General features: G+C 40.1%; 1 protein-coding gene across 1 annotated transcript; it reads right to left on the reverse strand.

Moving 5' to 3' along the window:
* Positions 1-389: 389 nt before the first annotated feature.
* LOC140932334 (uncharacterized) lies at positions 390-15,140 on the reverse strand. The gene is made up of 9 exons (XM_073381955.1): positions 14,929-15,140; positions 12,959-13,022; positions 12,354-12,455; positions 11,311-11,475; positions 10,679-10,753; positions 9,528-9,605; positions 7,329-8,342; positions 4,590-4,658; positions 390-794 (listed from the first exon to the last, which is right to left on the reverse strand). The coding sequence occupies exons 1-9, from the start codon at positions 15,099-15,101 to the stop codon at positions 603-605; spliced, it is 1,932 nt and encodes a 643-aa protein (XP_073238056.1). The 5' UTR covers positions 15,102-15,140; the 3' UTR covers positions 390-602.
* Positions 15,141-18,493: the final 3,353 nt, after the last annotated feature.

Below are 18,493 nucleotides of genomic sequence, written 5' to 3' on the forward strand. Positions count from 1 at the left end.
CATGGTCTGATGTTCGCTCTGTGTACTACGCTACTCAGGGTGTATGAAAAAAGTTTTGTGAAAACACGTAGATGCACATAGCATGCAATGAGTTTTCTTTCCAAAGGAACATGTGCCCAGACCTCCTCTTGGATGAGATCCCATGCCGATTCCTTTAAGCGACCATGCACTAAACGTTCGCTTTCGGGGTGGTCTCTTACTGGAGTTTGACTGTATCTGTTTTGTTTTCTGTAATGCTGGGGAGGACACTTTTTATAATTTCTTCACTGAAATTTATTTTCTTTGTGTTTTACGCGAAACATTTACTCTGATTTTCAAAAACAACTGGACGCCTGATTTGGTAAAGCGTTTATTTTTTGGAAGCATGTTGCCCTCTTCTATTGGGCTCTAACTGGTAAAATGTATGAATACCTTTTACCATGCACTGCCTGAAATCTGCACATGGGCTACGGGTTTGGAACGTATTTTTAAAAAAATATCATCGGACCACGTGGATGAACGGGCTATCGGGTAAAATTGTGTTTGAGATTATTTCACATACTAGTACTTTGTTTGATAACAACTGTTGACTGAACAAACTTGAGCCGCGCCCTTGCAGGGACTTACAGAATGAACTTGCAGCAGTGGTAATGGTAGCTAACTCTGCGAAACCTGTTCCTTTTTCCGTGATACTCCGTCTTGAGTTGGAAACTGGCCAAGAACAAACCCTGCGGGCACTCGACGTTATGTGTGTCCCAAGCTGTGGCCTTCTTATCACAGACAACACTGGGGCTGTCCAGTCTGGTTGTCAGGGCCTACATTCGTGAAAGTAAAAAACGAAAGGTTTTCATGTGCCTTGATGTTCCTTACTATTACTGTACTTCACGGGGCGCAGTACGTTTTGCGAAATTCGCGATTTTAAAGTGTTCAGTGCAGCGGAACATGGAACAGGCCACGATTTTAAGACCCACGAGAAAAATGTTCTCCCTAAAATAACAAAGGCCTTTCGAAAGATCTAACTGGAGAAACTGATCTCGTTAAAAGTGTGATGGCGGTGTACCCTATTCCGTTGAAAAAGTGCCTGGGCGCTTATTTAAGGTTTCGGCTAAAAGGAAGGGTGAGCGCTTATCGGAAGGGAGGCGCTTAATAAAGGGGGGCACTTCTCAAGTTTCCTTTCAAAAAAGTGTAGCTTTGAATCGGCTAAGTCCTTTTTAGAAACGTAAAGTTAATATTAATAGTCTTTCGTGTTTTAAAACAAGCGTACCGTAGTAAACAATAAACACACAAATGTGTCAGTATGCACGTTTATAAATATCGATGATCTCATCATCCTCGTCAATGATATGCATTCCTCTTGTATCCCTTGTATATATTCGTGAAAGTGAGGGGAGGGGAGGAGGGGCGCTTATTTGATATTATGGCCTAGATGGTGGGTGCTTATTCGAGAAAATACGGTACTCCGAGACAGACGAATGACACTATTCTGCCAGCGTAAGATTGTGCAGCACATAACTGTAAAAATATGGTAATGCTAACCAAATAAAACGCTGTAGCCCTAATTCTGCAAGAGACCTGTTGGTTCATTCTCGAAATTTACTTTAACACCATTTTTCTGTCACATCGGAAATTCAAAGTAGCAATAAAGGGTATATTTATAAGGTTTTTGGTTTAAAAGAGTTAAACCACAGTGACGTAGCAAGAGCATCACAGAGTGCCTAGAGAGAGAAACAAGGGTTGGTTACTGAAAGAGATTGTAACGCCCCATGTACAACGTCCTACAAGAGTCACACTTATCACCGTAAAAACTAGAATAGCTGAATTTTAGAGTGCTAGCCCTTTACTAAAGTTTGCTTCACGTATTAACCAATCTTCTCCCGCTCTTTGATGTACATCTTGTTTCCCTGGCGATTCGTAAAGTTCAGTTAATTTTCAAGACGAGCCTTTTTTTAAGTGATGTTAGTGTCGCTTGTGTGGATTTTGGTGTGAAGATACAAATTGAATAATGCCGATCGATATAGAGATTTTACAAATTAATCAAGAGTGACACGACAGTTTTGTGATCGACAGACTACAACTGAACGATTGCCTGGCCGTTTGGCTAACGCTACGTTTTCGTTCTGACGAAGGGCTAGCGGTTGAAACGAGCAAGGACCATCGAGGCTATTTAAAAACCGTGTAAGCCCCAAGAGTGAGTATTGTCAATTTCCTAACAAAATGAAACCCTAAAGAGAAAATGCTTTGATATTTTCTTATTTTCTCTTAAAGTTCTCTAAGAAAATGTATGAAAATCAGTATGGATTTGGGGAGTAACGGATGGTCGTGGATCGTGGGTCGGGGCTACCTGGTTGTTATTATACACTAAATGTCAGATCCCGAGGGAAACAGTTAGCTTTGTTTTTCCGAGACAAAGGGCCTGTTTACATGGAGGTGGGGTAACCCGCCGGTCCATATAATCTCTCATTTAAATGTGATCACGTTTACATGTTGGGTGGGGTGACCCGCCACATGTTACCTCCCCTACCTGGGGTCCCTGGCCTTCATGTAAACAGGCCCAAAGTCGAGGGAAACATCAGGACTCGAGGGAAAACAAAACTCCAGGGACCTGTTTAGTTATATTTCTTCAATTTCACCTCAACAGCAACACAACTGGAGCGAATCAAAACTGGCGACTCGGCACTTATAAGAACACAATTTTAATTCTCAAAACCATTGAATGAATGATTTGCAAAGTAGTTATATTATCTGCATCTTTTTCCTCCACTAGCTTCTGTTTCTCTTCTGGGATAACTTTGAAAATCGTTACTTTTAAGCTTGAGTCGACTTGAGGCTTCATATTTGTGTCGTGTGTTCTGATTCACGAAAAAGAAAACTGGTAGTGTTTTTCCAGTGTTTTGTTTTCCCAATAGAGGTACCAGCAGAACTTGTCGCTTTGTCTTCTCATAAATTATGCGTTCGTATATGCACGTGAATGAGACGAAATTTGAAAGAAATAGTTCTCTAGAGTATTATCACATGACTGGTATTGGGAAAACAAAACATACAGGCTAAAGATGTCTCTTGCTCAAATGTATCACGATTAATATTTGACAGGATATTTGTGGCTGGAACATCCAAGTACTGAACCCGCCCACAGGATTAACTTGTAAAGCTGTTTTAAAGTTTTGGAATCTTTATCTAAAAAATTCTAAGAATGCGTTCCTATGCGCACTGAATGATTAAGTGAAAAAATGTAATGGGGATATTGAGAAAACAAGAAAGCTAGATCTTACGTTAACGTTTGCAGTAAACGTAGCCTTTCCCTTCTAGTTCCCTGAGGTTTTGAGGAACAATCATTCCTAGTTAATAATATTAAATAAATAAAAGTTGACATAACTGAGAATAATACAGCGCCCCAAAAATCCAACTCTGCAACGCCGGACTAACATCGATCACACTGACCACCTAAACAGCAGACACCGGAAACGGGCCTTGAGAAGGTCTACCTTCTCAAACGTACGTTGTTGAAGAAACGCTACTCACCACGAGCATTGGATCAGGGGAAGTTTGAGAACGATTGAGAACGAAGCGGAGCCACACAAGGCAGGCAGGCTGTCAGAAACAGTGGGGGTCATAAGAGATGGGATTCTGAATCCCCACCCCCCTCCCCCGTCCCCACCTATCTTCCTCACGAGACCAGATAGGCATAATGAGCCATATTCTCCAATGGATCTAACTACACCAATCGAAACACACTTACAATTTTGAGAGGACGCCCGGAAGATCACGCCAATATCGATTTGTTTCACACACAAATCAGTTGACCACCGACACCAGCAATCCAGATTAGGGATTTGTTTTTTCCAATCACGCATTGCGTAATGGCCGTATGTCAATGAAAAGCACCATTCTTAGGGGGCAGACCATTAAAAAAGATATGGTAGATGGGAATTTCGGGCCACACGAATTGTTTTCTTTCGTTTCACACTTCCCTTACATTTTCCTCGTGAAAATGTCTAGCAAGTCCCCGATACTGGTCCTTTATGACTGGTGTACTAATAATTAAATTTCGACTCTGCTCACCATAGAGCCTGCAGCAGATCAGTGGTTCGAGCACCACTAGAACTCGGAGGGTCGTCAGTTCGATTCCCACCCGAGCACGGAATTTTTTCTGAGCTCTCTGTTGTTAGATTTCTCCTTCTTCCAAACAGATATTTTTCGTTGATGTTAATAATATGGTACAAGAATTTTTCCTTCAGCCACTCGGTATACTAATGCAACTTTTCTATAAATGCCTACCCTTTTTTTGGCGGCGGGGAGGGGGGATCCTTACTTTTTTAACTTGATACTTGGGATGTCCAGGTACTAGTACCTATCCTACCACAACCCCTACCTAGAAAAATTTTCCGTGTAACCCCACTACCCTGAGGGACGTCTTCTTCTTTTTGTTTCGTGGGTCTACGCTACCCATGACCCACGACCCACGACTATAAGTTACTCCCGAGAATTTGTATGAGTGTATTTGGCCTTAAAGGGTTAAGAGGGGTAAATTGACTTTGTCAACTCACATCATGAACTTGCATGACATGCGTGAGCTCTCTGAAATTTAGTTGCTTTTGATATATTCTTCTTACCTGGATTTTAGTTTCAAACTCTCGGATTTTCTGTTTATGGTTACCGCTGTCGAGTGTTAAGAGATCAGTCTGAAAAAATAACATAGAAGAGCTAGAATACTATTGCATAAGCACGCAGCATCGTATTTGATCCAATAATACAAGAGAACAAATCCCAATCTTCATTTTGAAGCACATTTCCACAAACATATACTCGGAATCATTTAACCTTTCCTTTGTCATGTCAGTCTACAGACACAAGATTCCAAATGCTTCATCATTTTCATACCTTCCGATAGATCAGCAAACTTTCAAATACCTGGTCCCTGTAAAAGGTATCCCTTACGGGCGGAGCCTGGGCTTTTCGGCAATGCTGTTTGGTGCAATATTAGGAAAGCGAGAATCTTGTGTACAAGTTTGTATGTAACCATACAAAACTAATCTTCATTTATTACTTGGCTGTCGCGCAAATTAAAAGGATTCGCAACCCTCAGGAACGTCCCAAAGTTGCTCACGAAACTCACGGAGTGAGAACGGAATTACTTCAAGATACCTCGAGCTCACTTCAAGTTCTTTCGGCTACAATAAATATTTTAATTTAATCGAGGAATAAATACGTTTTTGTTTTTGCTTACCCAGGGTTTGAACCGACTCACCCGCGATCCGTCAGATCAGACGCTGAGTCGACGGATTAGCTGCTTGCCCCATTGCGACCTAATTTGGTTTTCCATGTGAAAACTAGCTATAATATCGTGCATTAGTGGGTTCCGTGTAGGAAATGGAAGAAAATGGACTAAAATAATCGCTTAGTTTAATTAAAAATGATTGAGATGATAAAATGGTAGATGCGGGGAAAGAAAGCGAGAGCTGATTCGCATGCTACCAGTCCATAACATTTCTTGTTAGTCGCGTGCGTTCGCTGTTGGGTGAGCCACTGCATTTTACGCTATGAATTCCAAGGAAAAATTCGAGCTATTTACATACTAAGCAACGTCCACTATGGCTCCATGTCTCCATTTCAACCCTTGACAATTAACATCATTGCGGTAGTCACACGTGCCTGACACAAAAAATCCTCACATTCGAATGATACCACGACGGCCAAGTGTACGCTCCGAAAGCATCTTGTTAATTTTCTTTTCGTCGCTTGTCTTGAGATGTTTTAAAGGCTTGCATCTTGCCTTTGACGTCATTCATTCTCGGAGTTCAGTAAAATTATAAAATTAAATGAGACTTCCCAGTGTTAGGTGAAGTTTGATTGGATTCTACCTTGTCACCATTGCAATGAGGGATTACGTGAGATAGCATCGCGCCTGCGCGAACTCATACTTCAAAGACTTTCATCCATTCTCAGCCAAACCACACAGGGTGGGAGAATCACGTGATCCCTCATTGCCATGGTGACAAGGTAGTATCCAAATTTCACCTTACAGGTAAGTCTCTTTTAATTTTATAATTCTACCTTGTCCACCGCAATGAGAGATCACGTGAGACTTCAAAATAATTGAATGCATAATTTCTCAAGTGAACACAACTAGAAATCCAAAGTTCATTTGTGCTGTATAAATCTGTCAACATACAAACACTGATACACATATGCAGAGTTAATAAGAGGTCAATAAAGGTCTTTACAAGTGCGGAGCACTCCTTCAGAAAATTAAAAGGATTTGCTTTCAAGTGTCTTGTTATAATACTTTGCAAATACGCAGTCACTTTTCCATCCAGCAGCAGTCAAGATATTCTCCAACGGGACTGCATTACGTCTGGCACCAGACGTAGAAGCTGCACGACTGCCGTACGGCTTGAACTTAGTGATATCAATACCAGCTTGTTGCATAACTGTCTTAAACCAACGAATAATACTATCATGTAATACAGGGCTAAATGGCCTTGCATCACTTAGAAATAATTGGGAATGCTCTTCCCTCATAGGAGCAGTCCTACTAAGGTTCTCCTTAAGTAAAGTAACAACACAAAACGGTTCATCGAATAAGCCTCAAGCTTCATTACAGGTTGCTTGGGTCCTGGTGTAGACTGTTTGACATTGTGCTTGACGACAAAAAAACACGTAGTCTCAGTTTGTGTCATGCAATTAATATCCAGTAAGTGGATAGACTGGCCCTGCATGTTGACCAGAGACCAAAGTAACAAGCATAACAAGCTTCAGGGTAAGCTCCTTGAATGTTAACTTGGATGGAGGATGTAAATTAGGAAGAAATTGTAACACAACTTTAATATTCCAAGTCTCGACATATCGATGTATGAAGCCAATGGCTGGGAGCCAAAAGACACAATATTTTTTGATTGAATAATGCATGAAAGTGCAGACCGTGTAGTGTTCAGAGCACTGTAACCTAAACCTTTCTCCAATTCGTCCCTTAGTTTTTGTCCACTATTCAGCAGTTTTCGTCCTTGGAAATTTGCACGTACCGTTCGCGGGGAGGGCAACAACGCAATGAGTTTACGTAGGCGCAATGCTATCTCACGTGATCTCTCATTGCGGTGACAAGGTAGAATTTCAATTTTCATGAAATAACTTTTTTTGACTTTCGACCTTACTTAAGACGTTTTTCAATAGTTCTCTCCCCTGCTCTGAGAGTGCGTTTTCTTTAGGTTCTTATCTTTGCTTGTTTTCTAACAACAACAAAAAGAAGCTTCCAAGTTTCAAGTATCGGAATATGGCAAACGAAAACAACAACATTGTAGATGACTAAATCATTTATATTTTTCCCAGCTGGTTTAATATATACTTTAACTCACCTTTTCTTTAAGAGATTTGTTAGCTTCATCCAATTTCCCCTCCAATTTAGTTCGCACATCAGTTACTCTACTTTCCATTTTTGTTTTAAAATCACTAACGGCACTTTCTTGGTTAGAAATATTGAGCGACATAGCTGCAAGATATTTCTGAGCTTCATTCATTTTCCCTTCAGATTGACTTCTCAAATCAGTCACACTTTCTTCCAGCCTTCTCTGGACTTCATCCATTTTCATTTCAAGCTTGCTTTGCTCTTCAACATTTCTCATAATATTGTTTTCTAAACGATTAAGAACGGCACTTTCACGGTTTGACATTCCGTTCAGTGCAGCAAGAATGACAACAGTAACAGCAAAGACAATACTTGTGAATTTGAGATTTTTCCTCAGTCTATTGATGGTGACGGTTAACAAGTTTATCCTCTCCTCAAAATGATTTTCAAGGGCCTGAACTCTGTCTTCAAAGTGATTTTGGAAAGCGTGTAATCTGTCTTCAAAATGATTCTGGTGGGCCTGCTCTCTATCTTCAAAATGATTTTGGAGGGCCTGCACTCTTTCTTCAAATTGATTTTGGAGGGCCTGCACTCTTTCTTCAAACTGATTTTGGAGGGCCTGCACTCTTTCTTCAAATTGATTTTGGAGGGCCTGTTCTCTTTCTTCAAATTGATTTTGGAGGGCCTGCACTCTTTCTTCAAATTGATTTTGGAGGGCCTGCACTCTTTCTTCAAATTGATTTTGGAGGGCCTGTTCTCTTTGTTCAAATTGATTCTGGAGGGCCTGCACTCTTTCTACAAATTGATTTCGGAGGGCCTGTGCTCTTTCTTCAAATTGATATTGGAGGGCCTGTGCTCTTCCTTCAATTTCATTGTGATGGTTATCTTCTTGGCCCCGAAGTTCCTCCACTTCAAGTTGAAGGTTTCTTACTTCATTCTTGGTGTCGTTTAATTTGCAGCAACTCAAATGGAGATGATATCTGGTTTCACTCTGAAGGTGTGATTCAAGCACTCCTCTCTGAATCTGAAATAAAACAGTTCTCTTTTTGTTATTTTTCTTTTATCCAATCATATTTCTTACTTATTGGTTATGGTCTATTAAAACATCAGGTAATTCTAAATTTGATAGTCATGAGTTATTCCGTGAAATTCCAGCAATAATCACCCTCCATTCCCCAACCAACTCGAAATGAATTGAAATACCCCTGATCCGTTAAATAGCCGCTCCGAATATAAGCCCCCGGGAGCTTTTACAATGCCAAAGCAATCCGCCTAGACACTTCAGCTAACGACGTTGACACATCATCAGATGAGGGAGAGTTTGAAGTCACTGACGCAGAAGAAGCCGATGATATTGTTGAAGTGTCATAGATTTCAAACTGTGGGTGGTAATTCTGTTTTTTTTTTTAATGTGAACAGCTTACCTTAATATTTGACGTTATCTTACTTTGTAGATAAGTATTACATTTTTAAATAAAGAATTTGCTGTTGTGTTTTAAGTTTGCATGGCTGAGTATTTAGAGGGCTCTACCCTCTCAAGGGTGTCAGCAATTGTAAGCTACTTGCTCAAACGACTTTGAGACCCAAGCCTTCCGTCCGAGAGATAAGCCCAACCAATTTGCTAATTTGGCAACGCACATTTCCCTTCGAACATAAGCTCCCCTAAGGTCCTTTGAAAAATATGAGCTTATTTTCGGAATTTACGGTGACTAAGTGTGATGTTGTGTGCAACTGTAAACAACTCAGTATGGAAAGCTGTTTTGCTCATAGTACTATTTCACAGTGCGTAACAATTCAGACAATGAATTTCTACATCCCCTTTTTTAAAAAAACGTTTTTTTTGGAAATCCAAAGAAATGAAAATTATACTGCAAAAGGTCGCAAAATGTAATTTATTTGAGCAGTGACAAGATTTCGGAAATTTTAAACTTGGAGGAGCAAGTCATCATACTTTAAATTGATCTTGGAGTCAAAGGATTGATTAAAGTGACCAACATCAATTTTCGCCTTACAGTAGCCATACAAATTTCAGAAGAGGGGTTATGAAAATTAATTAAATGATCTCCAAAGAGAAAATCGATCCTTGGTCTTTTATCAAATTATCCCAACCAGTTCCCAACCATATCCTTTAAGGAAATGTATAAAAACAGTCTGGAGAATCTGCATGTGGATATTGCATGGGGATTTAAGGGTTAAAAGCCAAACCTACCTTAAAGAAACAGCCCAGCCAATTATATGGGCAGGGAACTTCTGTCAGTGGACATGTATTTTCAACGTGATCTGACACCTGGAAGAAAATAGTGCCGGCTTAAGTTTTTGGGACTTTTTTTTACCACAACACAGACCTCTCGTATCATTCCTGAGCATGTAACCGCGTTCATTTCACTACAGTCTTATAAAGGTTTGTCCAAACAACTTCGCAACTGGGGTCCACTTTGACTGGTCCTACCGGTCGGATCGAAATGTCCCTTTCCATTAATTTGACAAAATTTTGCCCCCCAGCATTACTGCTCTACTGTATCCAGCTTACAAGAACAATATCCAAACGCGCGGTGGCTTGGGTCAGGTCTGTGCAACCAGAATGTACCGTTCCATTGAGGGCGTGGAATTTCCGAAATCTCTCAAACTGTACACGATGCATAACAACAATAACAAATACTACGCACTATTTTGAACAAAATCCTTCGGTGAACAGTTAAGATATTTTTGAGAAACCTTTTTCATCGCTCGTTATCAGACTATCAAACTTGGCCCAGTCGGTAAAAAAAGGCGAGATAAGTCCTTTTTATCTATTTTATTTCATGTTTCTTTTCTTAACGCTCTCTTAACATTACAGTCAAAACCCGCTTTACGGACACCTGTTTAGGGTGGATTTCCACTGTCGCGTAATTTTTACGTGCGTGCACACGCACGTACACTGGTTTTACTCGCGTAAATTATATGGAGGCAAGATATAAATTAAGCGTCGAGCTTAAACGTGAAGTCGAGTGAGGTTCAACTTTTACGTTTACGCGTGACCTTTCATACATTGTCTCTATTTTATTTGCAAACGTAAATTTTACGCACGTGGGTACGTTAAACTTACGCGACAGTGGAAATCCACCCTTATACGGACGCCTTATTCAGTATTACGGACAGTTGACTTTGTCCCTGGGAAAAGAAAGCCCTTTCGTTTTCTCAGCACGGACACCCCGTTAATACGTACGGACACTTCCTATGGCCCCCTTAGTGTCTATATTAACGGGGTTTGACTGTACTCCAAATTCAATTTTCTGAATCAGTATTGAATGATTTTGATACCTGGCTATTGCTGAAAATGAAAATAACCTAAGAAACCAAAAATGATTTAACCAGCATCACCTTTCCAATTGTAATTTTAATCCCGCAGTTGTTTGGACAAGCAGTTAGGAGACCCTCGCAATTTTCTAGATGTGCCTGCCAAGACAAAAAACAAAAAGATATAAAACTGAACAAAAAAGTGAAGGAAACTGAGTTTTGACACTTACGTTCAAGTCCACGAAACTGACGCGAAAAGTTAATATAAGTATCTGAAGTATGCTGGGTCGCCACATTACAAGCCAATTATTGTCAGCCTGTTTCAGGCTCCGAGATAGTTGGGTCCGCGATATTGAGCGGGAAGCGCGAAACGAAAAATAAAACGCGAGGAAACTAGGGCCTTCCTTTTTCCCGCCATGCACTGGTCCCTTTTCCAAGATCTTGCGCTCGCTTCGTGTGACTTTCACTTACGCGTCATTCCTACTATCTGAGAGCCTGGAACAGGCCAAAATAGCCGAAACGGGGAATATTTTGAATAAATAATTGTCTCTTGATATGCCCGCCTTAATTAGGAAGCATATGTGAGATGATGATGCGTGGAAGTGAAAAATGGCGCATTTTATCTAATTCCTCGTTATGCTGCTACTATTATTTTATATTGCCTAGTTAGCGTCTTATGGTTCTCAAAATCAACAAAAGAATCAATTTACTTTTACCTCCATCTGGCATTGTGGATGATGTTCTTCACAATAAAGGCACCTTAAAATTCTCCACACGCACGTGTTGACCACGTGTTCAGTCAGATCCTTTCTGGCCAAGTGTTCTCCACATTTTTCATTGGTACAAGAAACAATTTTCCAAGGACAAGAGGCCAAGTGGTTCTGTATAAATAATCAGAAGACAGACCATACAACATACATGATACATGACTGAAAGTTTCATATGAACGAACGATTGAATTCAGTCTCACCATGGCCAGAACCACTGCAAGTACAGCTTCAACACATTCAGATACTTATGAAAGTGGCAGTGAAAGAGGGGAGGGGGGGTGGGGTTGTAAGGACTCTAAGGTGACAGGCTGGGCCGGCTTGGCCCCGAAAACAACTTTTCTCGGCCCTGCGAGCTTCAGTTTGGCCAAACAATTAAACGTGGGTGGGAGGGGGCAGGACGAAGGGGAGGTCCAAACCCCTTCCTTAGATCTGCCACTATACATAATATACACCGCCTCCAAAGAATATTTCTTTGCAACCGTCGGTAGAAATTTTTGAAAATGCAAGTTTCATAATAGGGCGACTGATCGCAAAATAATAATACGTAGATCAGTGCTAAAGAAACGCCTTTTACGTGGAGTTTACTTCGGTCCATGTGGCGCAGAACTCATTTTTTGAGTTCACTGTGGGTTCACCGCTGAGTATGTATCTGGGAACAAAATTCCTTGATAGTCGACGGTGACCTTTAAACCTTCAAAATCGCTTAAAATTTGGCTGAGGCCCTTTAAAGTTAATTTAGCATTGATCTATACATAAATTCCGAATTGTCGCTGCCCTAGCTAGTGCAAACGTCAAGGAAAATTGCCGCGCTCGAAGGGTGTTCCATTTTAGTTTCCTAAACGTTGTAGGCGAAGGGGCATTGGGACTTGTCTGAACACTTTTTTGGGCGTTGGGGTTGTGTGTTTGAACAACCAAAAGTTTATTTGACAGGGAGGGTACAAAGGGGAGGGCACGTCAAAGTTTCGAATTCTAAGGTAAACAATCCTAACCTCTTTTTCCCTCAGCTCACCACGCCAATCGCAAGACTCATTGGGACACTTGATGACATGTGACAACATCTTTCTTTCGGCTAGTTTGTCAGGGAATATGTCCTAAAATGTAAAAATGGAAGAAAAATACTTATTCATAAAATCATTTTCTGATTGTTTTTTCCTTCTTTTTAGTAATCACAGTTGAGCGCTTTTGCCTGTTTCACAGTAAGAGTAAGAACGTGTGAGATACAACGACGGCAACGAAAGCGAAAACGTCACTGCTTAAAAAAGAAATTCGCCTTTATGGAAATTTCAGCGCGATTATTCCAGTTCACTTTGTCTAATGTAGGTGAACTCTCCTGGGGTTGAATTCTAAGCAAAAATGTCCAAGTTAAAAAAGAGAAAGATAAATTGTCGTTGTATGTTCACGTTGTCCATAAAACTTGAAACTAGTCACCTTTACGTCAAAGTCGTACAATGACGGCAAAAATATGTACAAAAAAGTGTGATGCACATGCAAAGTTGTTGTTTAGTTAATCTAAACCTCTTATTCTTTTGATGTTCTCGTTGCCGTCGCAGTATTGACATCTTAAGCCAGTTCCTATTAGTGTTGTAGTACTGACCGTATTTCGTTCCAGTGCTTCTCTGTCCAAAGGACATGTTCTCTGGTGGCCCTCTTGCTCCTGCCTTTGATAATAATACCGGATATCATTACCGTCTTCCAAATTTGGACTAGTCGCTAGCATGGTTATGGAGAATTAGCCAGGGGAATTTGGGCCAGCCGCAAACGAATCAATATTTTAAATGAATAACAAGCAATATTGTGTTGATTAAGATCTATTCTTATTTTAAGAAGGTGTAAAACACTGGGCCTCTCGCTCTTCCTCCTCTTTTTTTTCAGCCCACTTTAATCGGAATCTAATCAAATGCTCCATTGCATGGTTGATGAAGTGATTCATGACTGAACACAAACATCACATGTACAAAGCAATTCAAGAGTCTAGATTCTTACATAACAACAGTTAGAACATTCCAAAGTTACAGTATTTAGGGGGTTCCCAACAGTACGATAGCCATTACTGGATTAGAAAATACAAGTACACTTCGAAGCCTCTAGCTATCACATTCAACTGTACTTTAACCACAGCGTTACGCGTCGCTACAGTCAAATTTAATTAAATAATACAACTTACACGCAGGCTCGTTTTTAAACGAACAGATATTTTACAGAAAACAGTCGTTGGGTGCCACTGTGTGATGGGCATCCAAATGCAACGAGATTGCTCCTGGTTTTTAAGGATGTACTTGTAAATTACTCAAGTACCTTCAACTTATGGCACCAAATACAAAAAGGGTGTCTAAATAAACGGCAGCCGATCAAATTATTCCGTTCAGACAGTCCGTTCTAGCGCGACTTCATCCGTTTTTTTTTTTAAAAAAAGCACTTTATCTCAGATACTAAAGCTTTTAAAAGAAGACATTCGTGTAGGAGTCTCAACGTAACCGGGCGTTTTGTTCGCGTCTTAATATGAGGAGTTCACTAGATCATTATGGGCCTTGCACCGACCGTTTCGTATCGGTTGAGTCGGTTGTTGTTGTATGGCTGGCTGACAACAAGATCATTAAACCCATTTGTTGTAACCTAGCGGCCAGCATCTGTATCCTTGTATCCTAATAATAAATCCCTATACCTAATTAGCTTATCTCCGATACGTATGAAACAAATCTAGTAGACACGAGAGACAAATGCAGATTGGACTGTCTGAAGGGAATAATTTGATCGGCTGCCGTTCATTTAGACACCGTTTTGTATTTGGTGCCATAAGTTGAAGGTACTTGGATAGTTTACAAGTAGATCCTTAAAAACCAGGAGCAATCTCGTTGGATGCTTATCACACAGTGGAACCCAACGACTGTTTTCTGTAAAATATCTGTTCGGAGAAGCAAAAATCGCCTAGAATTTTCCATTGCTTGAGGACGGCTACAAATTTCTAGATGACCGTTCCATTCATGTACAATTTTCGAAGCTTGTCTAATTATTTCCTCACGATTTTCTGAAGTTTAATTTTTTACATTTCACTGCCCACTTTAGGCTATCTTTCGTAAAAAAGGAAACCTAAAATTTTCGGATTCAAAAATATGATGGAGAGAGGAATCAGAAAGATTCTCACTTTCGTAACACGCTGAATTGCATATAGAATTGGGCAAATAATACTGAAGTCCTTGTAATTTCGAAAAAGACTCAACTTCCCCTAGGATGACCGAACAGGTACAAATTTTATAGTGCTACTTAGAATGCATCTCTAGAGATCTAAAAGTACTCTGGGTAGCCCTAAAAATGTTTTTAATGTATTTGGGAGGAACTCGTCGTTGGGTGCCTCTGATCATGCACTATCAATCAACAAGTTTTACCAAGAGCTATGTAGCCTACCTGTACAACACAGTACCAAGAGATCATGATCTCTTGACCGGTACTGGTAATGTTGGAGTACTGTAACATACAATATGCACATCTGATAAGAACAGAAAACACATACAAAACTATGAATCCGAAGCTTACAGCTAGCAGTGCAGCTAGGAAGTCTAAGAATACCTTCGCAAAGATTCCTCGAGACACTGCCGGCAAAACCTGTGACCACATCTTGTAAGAACCGGTTCTTTCGAAGGCAGAGAACATATTATGCAATGGAGGTCCTCATCAGGTTGGACAACAAACTGCTCGTCATGACCAGAAGGAACAGAACGGCTATTCGGTACTTCCGCCATTGCTGAAACAGAGACAACCTTGTCCCCAGGGTCTTCTTGTTTTCCAATATGGCGGCAGCACCGGAGAGATGCATTAATGCCTACGCGCAGCAGCGGGGGGGGTGCTAATGGGAATTACCTGAGCACTTAATTTTACAAAACCAGTTCCAGAAACATTTGAGTTCCATTCTTATAATTGGCTACAAAAATATCGGCGAGGTTGCTTTCATACATGCACTTGATCGAGATAGGGATTAGCCTTTCTCTCAATATCAAAGAACGCACCACAGGTGTCCCAAGCTCACGTTACGAGTGTGTTATGCAAATCAATTTACGTAACACACTCGCAACGTGAGCTTGGGACGCCTGTGATCGCACGTACCTTTTCACCCTTCTATGGTTGCAAAATCATGTCCCTGGAGTCGCAGTGGACACTGACATGGCGAGGAAAGGAATGAGCACAATGACGATCTGTTTCGCTCTGTGTATTACACAAATTGTCAAAAAAGAAAGTTAAAAGGTAAGGCAGCCGTTCTAGTATGAAGTTACACGAAATACGACTCTACCGACTCCAAAATTTGAATTATGGCGGCAAAGTAGAACTGCAGAACGTGGCCACTTTTTAGATCTATTTTCAAGTTAACTATTCAGATGGATTGGTTTGTTTGAAGTTGCGTTTTAACATCGATCAAAAGTTCAGAATAAAACATGGTTAACCAGGGCGAATAAACTCTTTTTTTGTAGGAGTCACTTGGCTACTAATGTTTTAAATTGGTGGCCAATTAACTAGATGTTGTTTAAGAGCTGAGACCCTTCGAAATTGTGAGCCGGTAATCAAAGTTGATAAAGGGGAATAGAGAAAAGAAGAGTGACGTCACAAAAATTCAAATTTGCGAAGTGATGGGATTACTTGTCATATTCAGAAAGAACACGAAGAAAAAGGCCCCATTCTCAAAAATCAGCCTGTAGGTGCAAATTAGTGGGGAGATATATAAGCACCGTTATGTTCCAATGACTCCATACAAAAGTCGCAGGGCCGTAGCCAGGAAGAAACTACAACCGAGGCGAACACACGGTCCGTTGTACGAAATCAGCCGTATGAAATCTTCTAATATTATCAGTCTGATAAAAAAAAAATCGACAGTATTTGGTAAAATTTTACCGAGGCGAGTGCCTCGGTTCGCCTCATACTGGCTACGGCGGTGTTTTAAGATCTAGGTCATTCTCCCTTGCTCCTTACAAATCCTTTTAAAATAGGCTTGGATCGCAAACGTTACGATCCAAATCAATTTTTGCCATCCATTGTGCTTGATCAAAGTGTGCGCGAAAGGGTTCTGGCGCAATACTATTGGACAATCTCAACGTGCAATCGTTCAAGAACTTGAAACCGGAGGAAAGTAAAGGGCACTCAATGACTGCTTTCTGTAAAATAGCTGTTAGGCGAAGCGAAAATTGCCAAAAATTTCTATAGCTTTCGGAAGGCTAAAAATTTCAAGATGACCACTCCATTCATGTACAATTTTCGAAGCTTAATATCTAGGAAAAGGAAACCTAAAATCTTCAGATTTGAAAATGTGATGGAGAGAGGATTCAGAGAAATTCTTAATTTCGTAAAACTTTAAATTGAATCTAAATTGTTCGGGAAAATAATACTAAAGTCCTTGTAATTTCGAAAAGACTTAGTTTTACTAGGATGGCCGAACAGATACGAATTTTACAGCACAGATTAGAATGCGTTTCAGTCTAGAGATGCAAAAGTATTGGCTCTGGATTGGCTAGAAAGTGTTTTCAATAATGTATATGTAGAAGGAAACTTTGTCGTAAAAATAAGGTTTTAAATAAACGTCAATATCTCAAAGGTTTTTATACCTACAAGAAACTAAATAACATTTTCTTAAAGGTTCATTATTATTTATTAAGGATGCCCAAAATCATAGAAATCGGTTGAATTTTTCATTCTGAACAATGCGAATCAAAAACATAACTAACACGCTTAAAAAGGGTTGGGCCACCTTAATCTGCATGTCTAAACATATTTGCAGTACTGCTTTATTTTACTATCGCTGAAGACATTACATAGGCTAGTTTGTTACCTAAGTCGTTCTCTCCTTTGTTTCCTACATATTCACTAATTCTATTTTAGTTCGATTGTTGCTTTACAGGGTGTGCTGAGGAATAAACAAGAAACAAACATACAGTGCGTACACTGTACACTGATTCTTGTCAGAACACTTTGCAAAATCGAAAACCCTCCAAAATGTCACCACATGCACAGAGTAGACTAACCAAAAAAGACCGGTTTAAAAACTAGAATGCAAACTAAACAGACTTTCCTGAACTCTAGTTACAACACGTATTCTTGAATAATAAAAGGCTATATTTTCTGGGCATTACTGGCCCTTACTAAATATGACCAATTTATACTTCAGTCAATTATAGTTTTACCGCCTTAACTTTGATCTACTAATCAACAACTGCATTTTTAAGCTTGCTTCCTTAATTAATCAGATCTTGCAACAGCGGTATGCGTAGCCAACGTTGGAATTGTACGCCAATCCTTTCCTTTGAATTCGAAAACTGACCAAGGAGTACTTGGATGGGCAGGCCAAATAGTGTCTGTCTAAATTCATTATCATTGCATTAGAGCGATCCGTCCATGCTGTAGTGAAAAGAATAGAGAAACTACCTTCAGTTGAAAATGTCTCAGCAACTCATACGATTTGCTAATACTACTACCACTACCACTACCACTACCACTACCACTACCACTACCACTACCACTACCGCTACCACTACCACTACCACTACGGTCATTTAAGCCAAAATACCGTACAGTGTCTCAAGTACTTTTGCAACTGGTTGTAGCATCGTCATGGAGAATTAGTACTAGTCGTAGAGGGATGAACTTAACCGGATTTATGCCTTCCCCTGCCTTCCGTATGCCTTCCCATTATTAATATGTATAAGTGTCTTCCTGCATACTAATTTAGTGCCTTCCTCCATGCTAATTTAGTGCCTTCCTCCATACTAATAAGTGCTTTCCTCCATATATAATGAAGTGGATAGTCGTTACTTTTCTCTTGGAAGAACACAATATGAACAATAGGCTTGCCTCAACTTGCCCGGTAAGTAACTTGAGCCTCGTTTGAACGTCTATTAAAAGAGAAATATAGGAATAAGAAAGCGATCACCTAGCAACGCGAGAAACGGCTTCCTATATCTTATTTAGCGCTAAAATTCGGATATATATAAACAAAACACATACACAAAGTAGAACTGAAAACTCTCTATTTCAATTTTGTTTGACGTTTGCTCCTATCTATCTCGAGGAAATGAAAAACTATTACAATCTCAGCGTTTCACGCACCGTTAGTCAGTTAATTATGCGAGTTTGCAAGCCCAAAGTTGCATAC

This window comes from Porites lutea, chromosome 3 (assembly GCF_958299795.1).
Source record: "Porites lutea chromosome 3, jaPorLute2.1, whole genome shotgun sequence".
NCBI lineage: Eukaryota > Metazoa > Cnidaria > Anthozoa > Scleractinia > Poritidae > Porites > Porites lutea.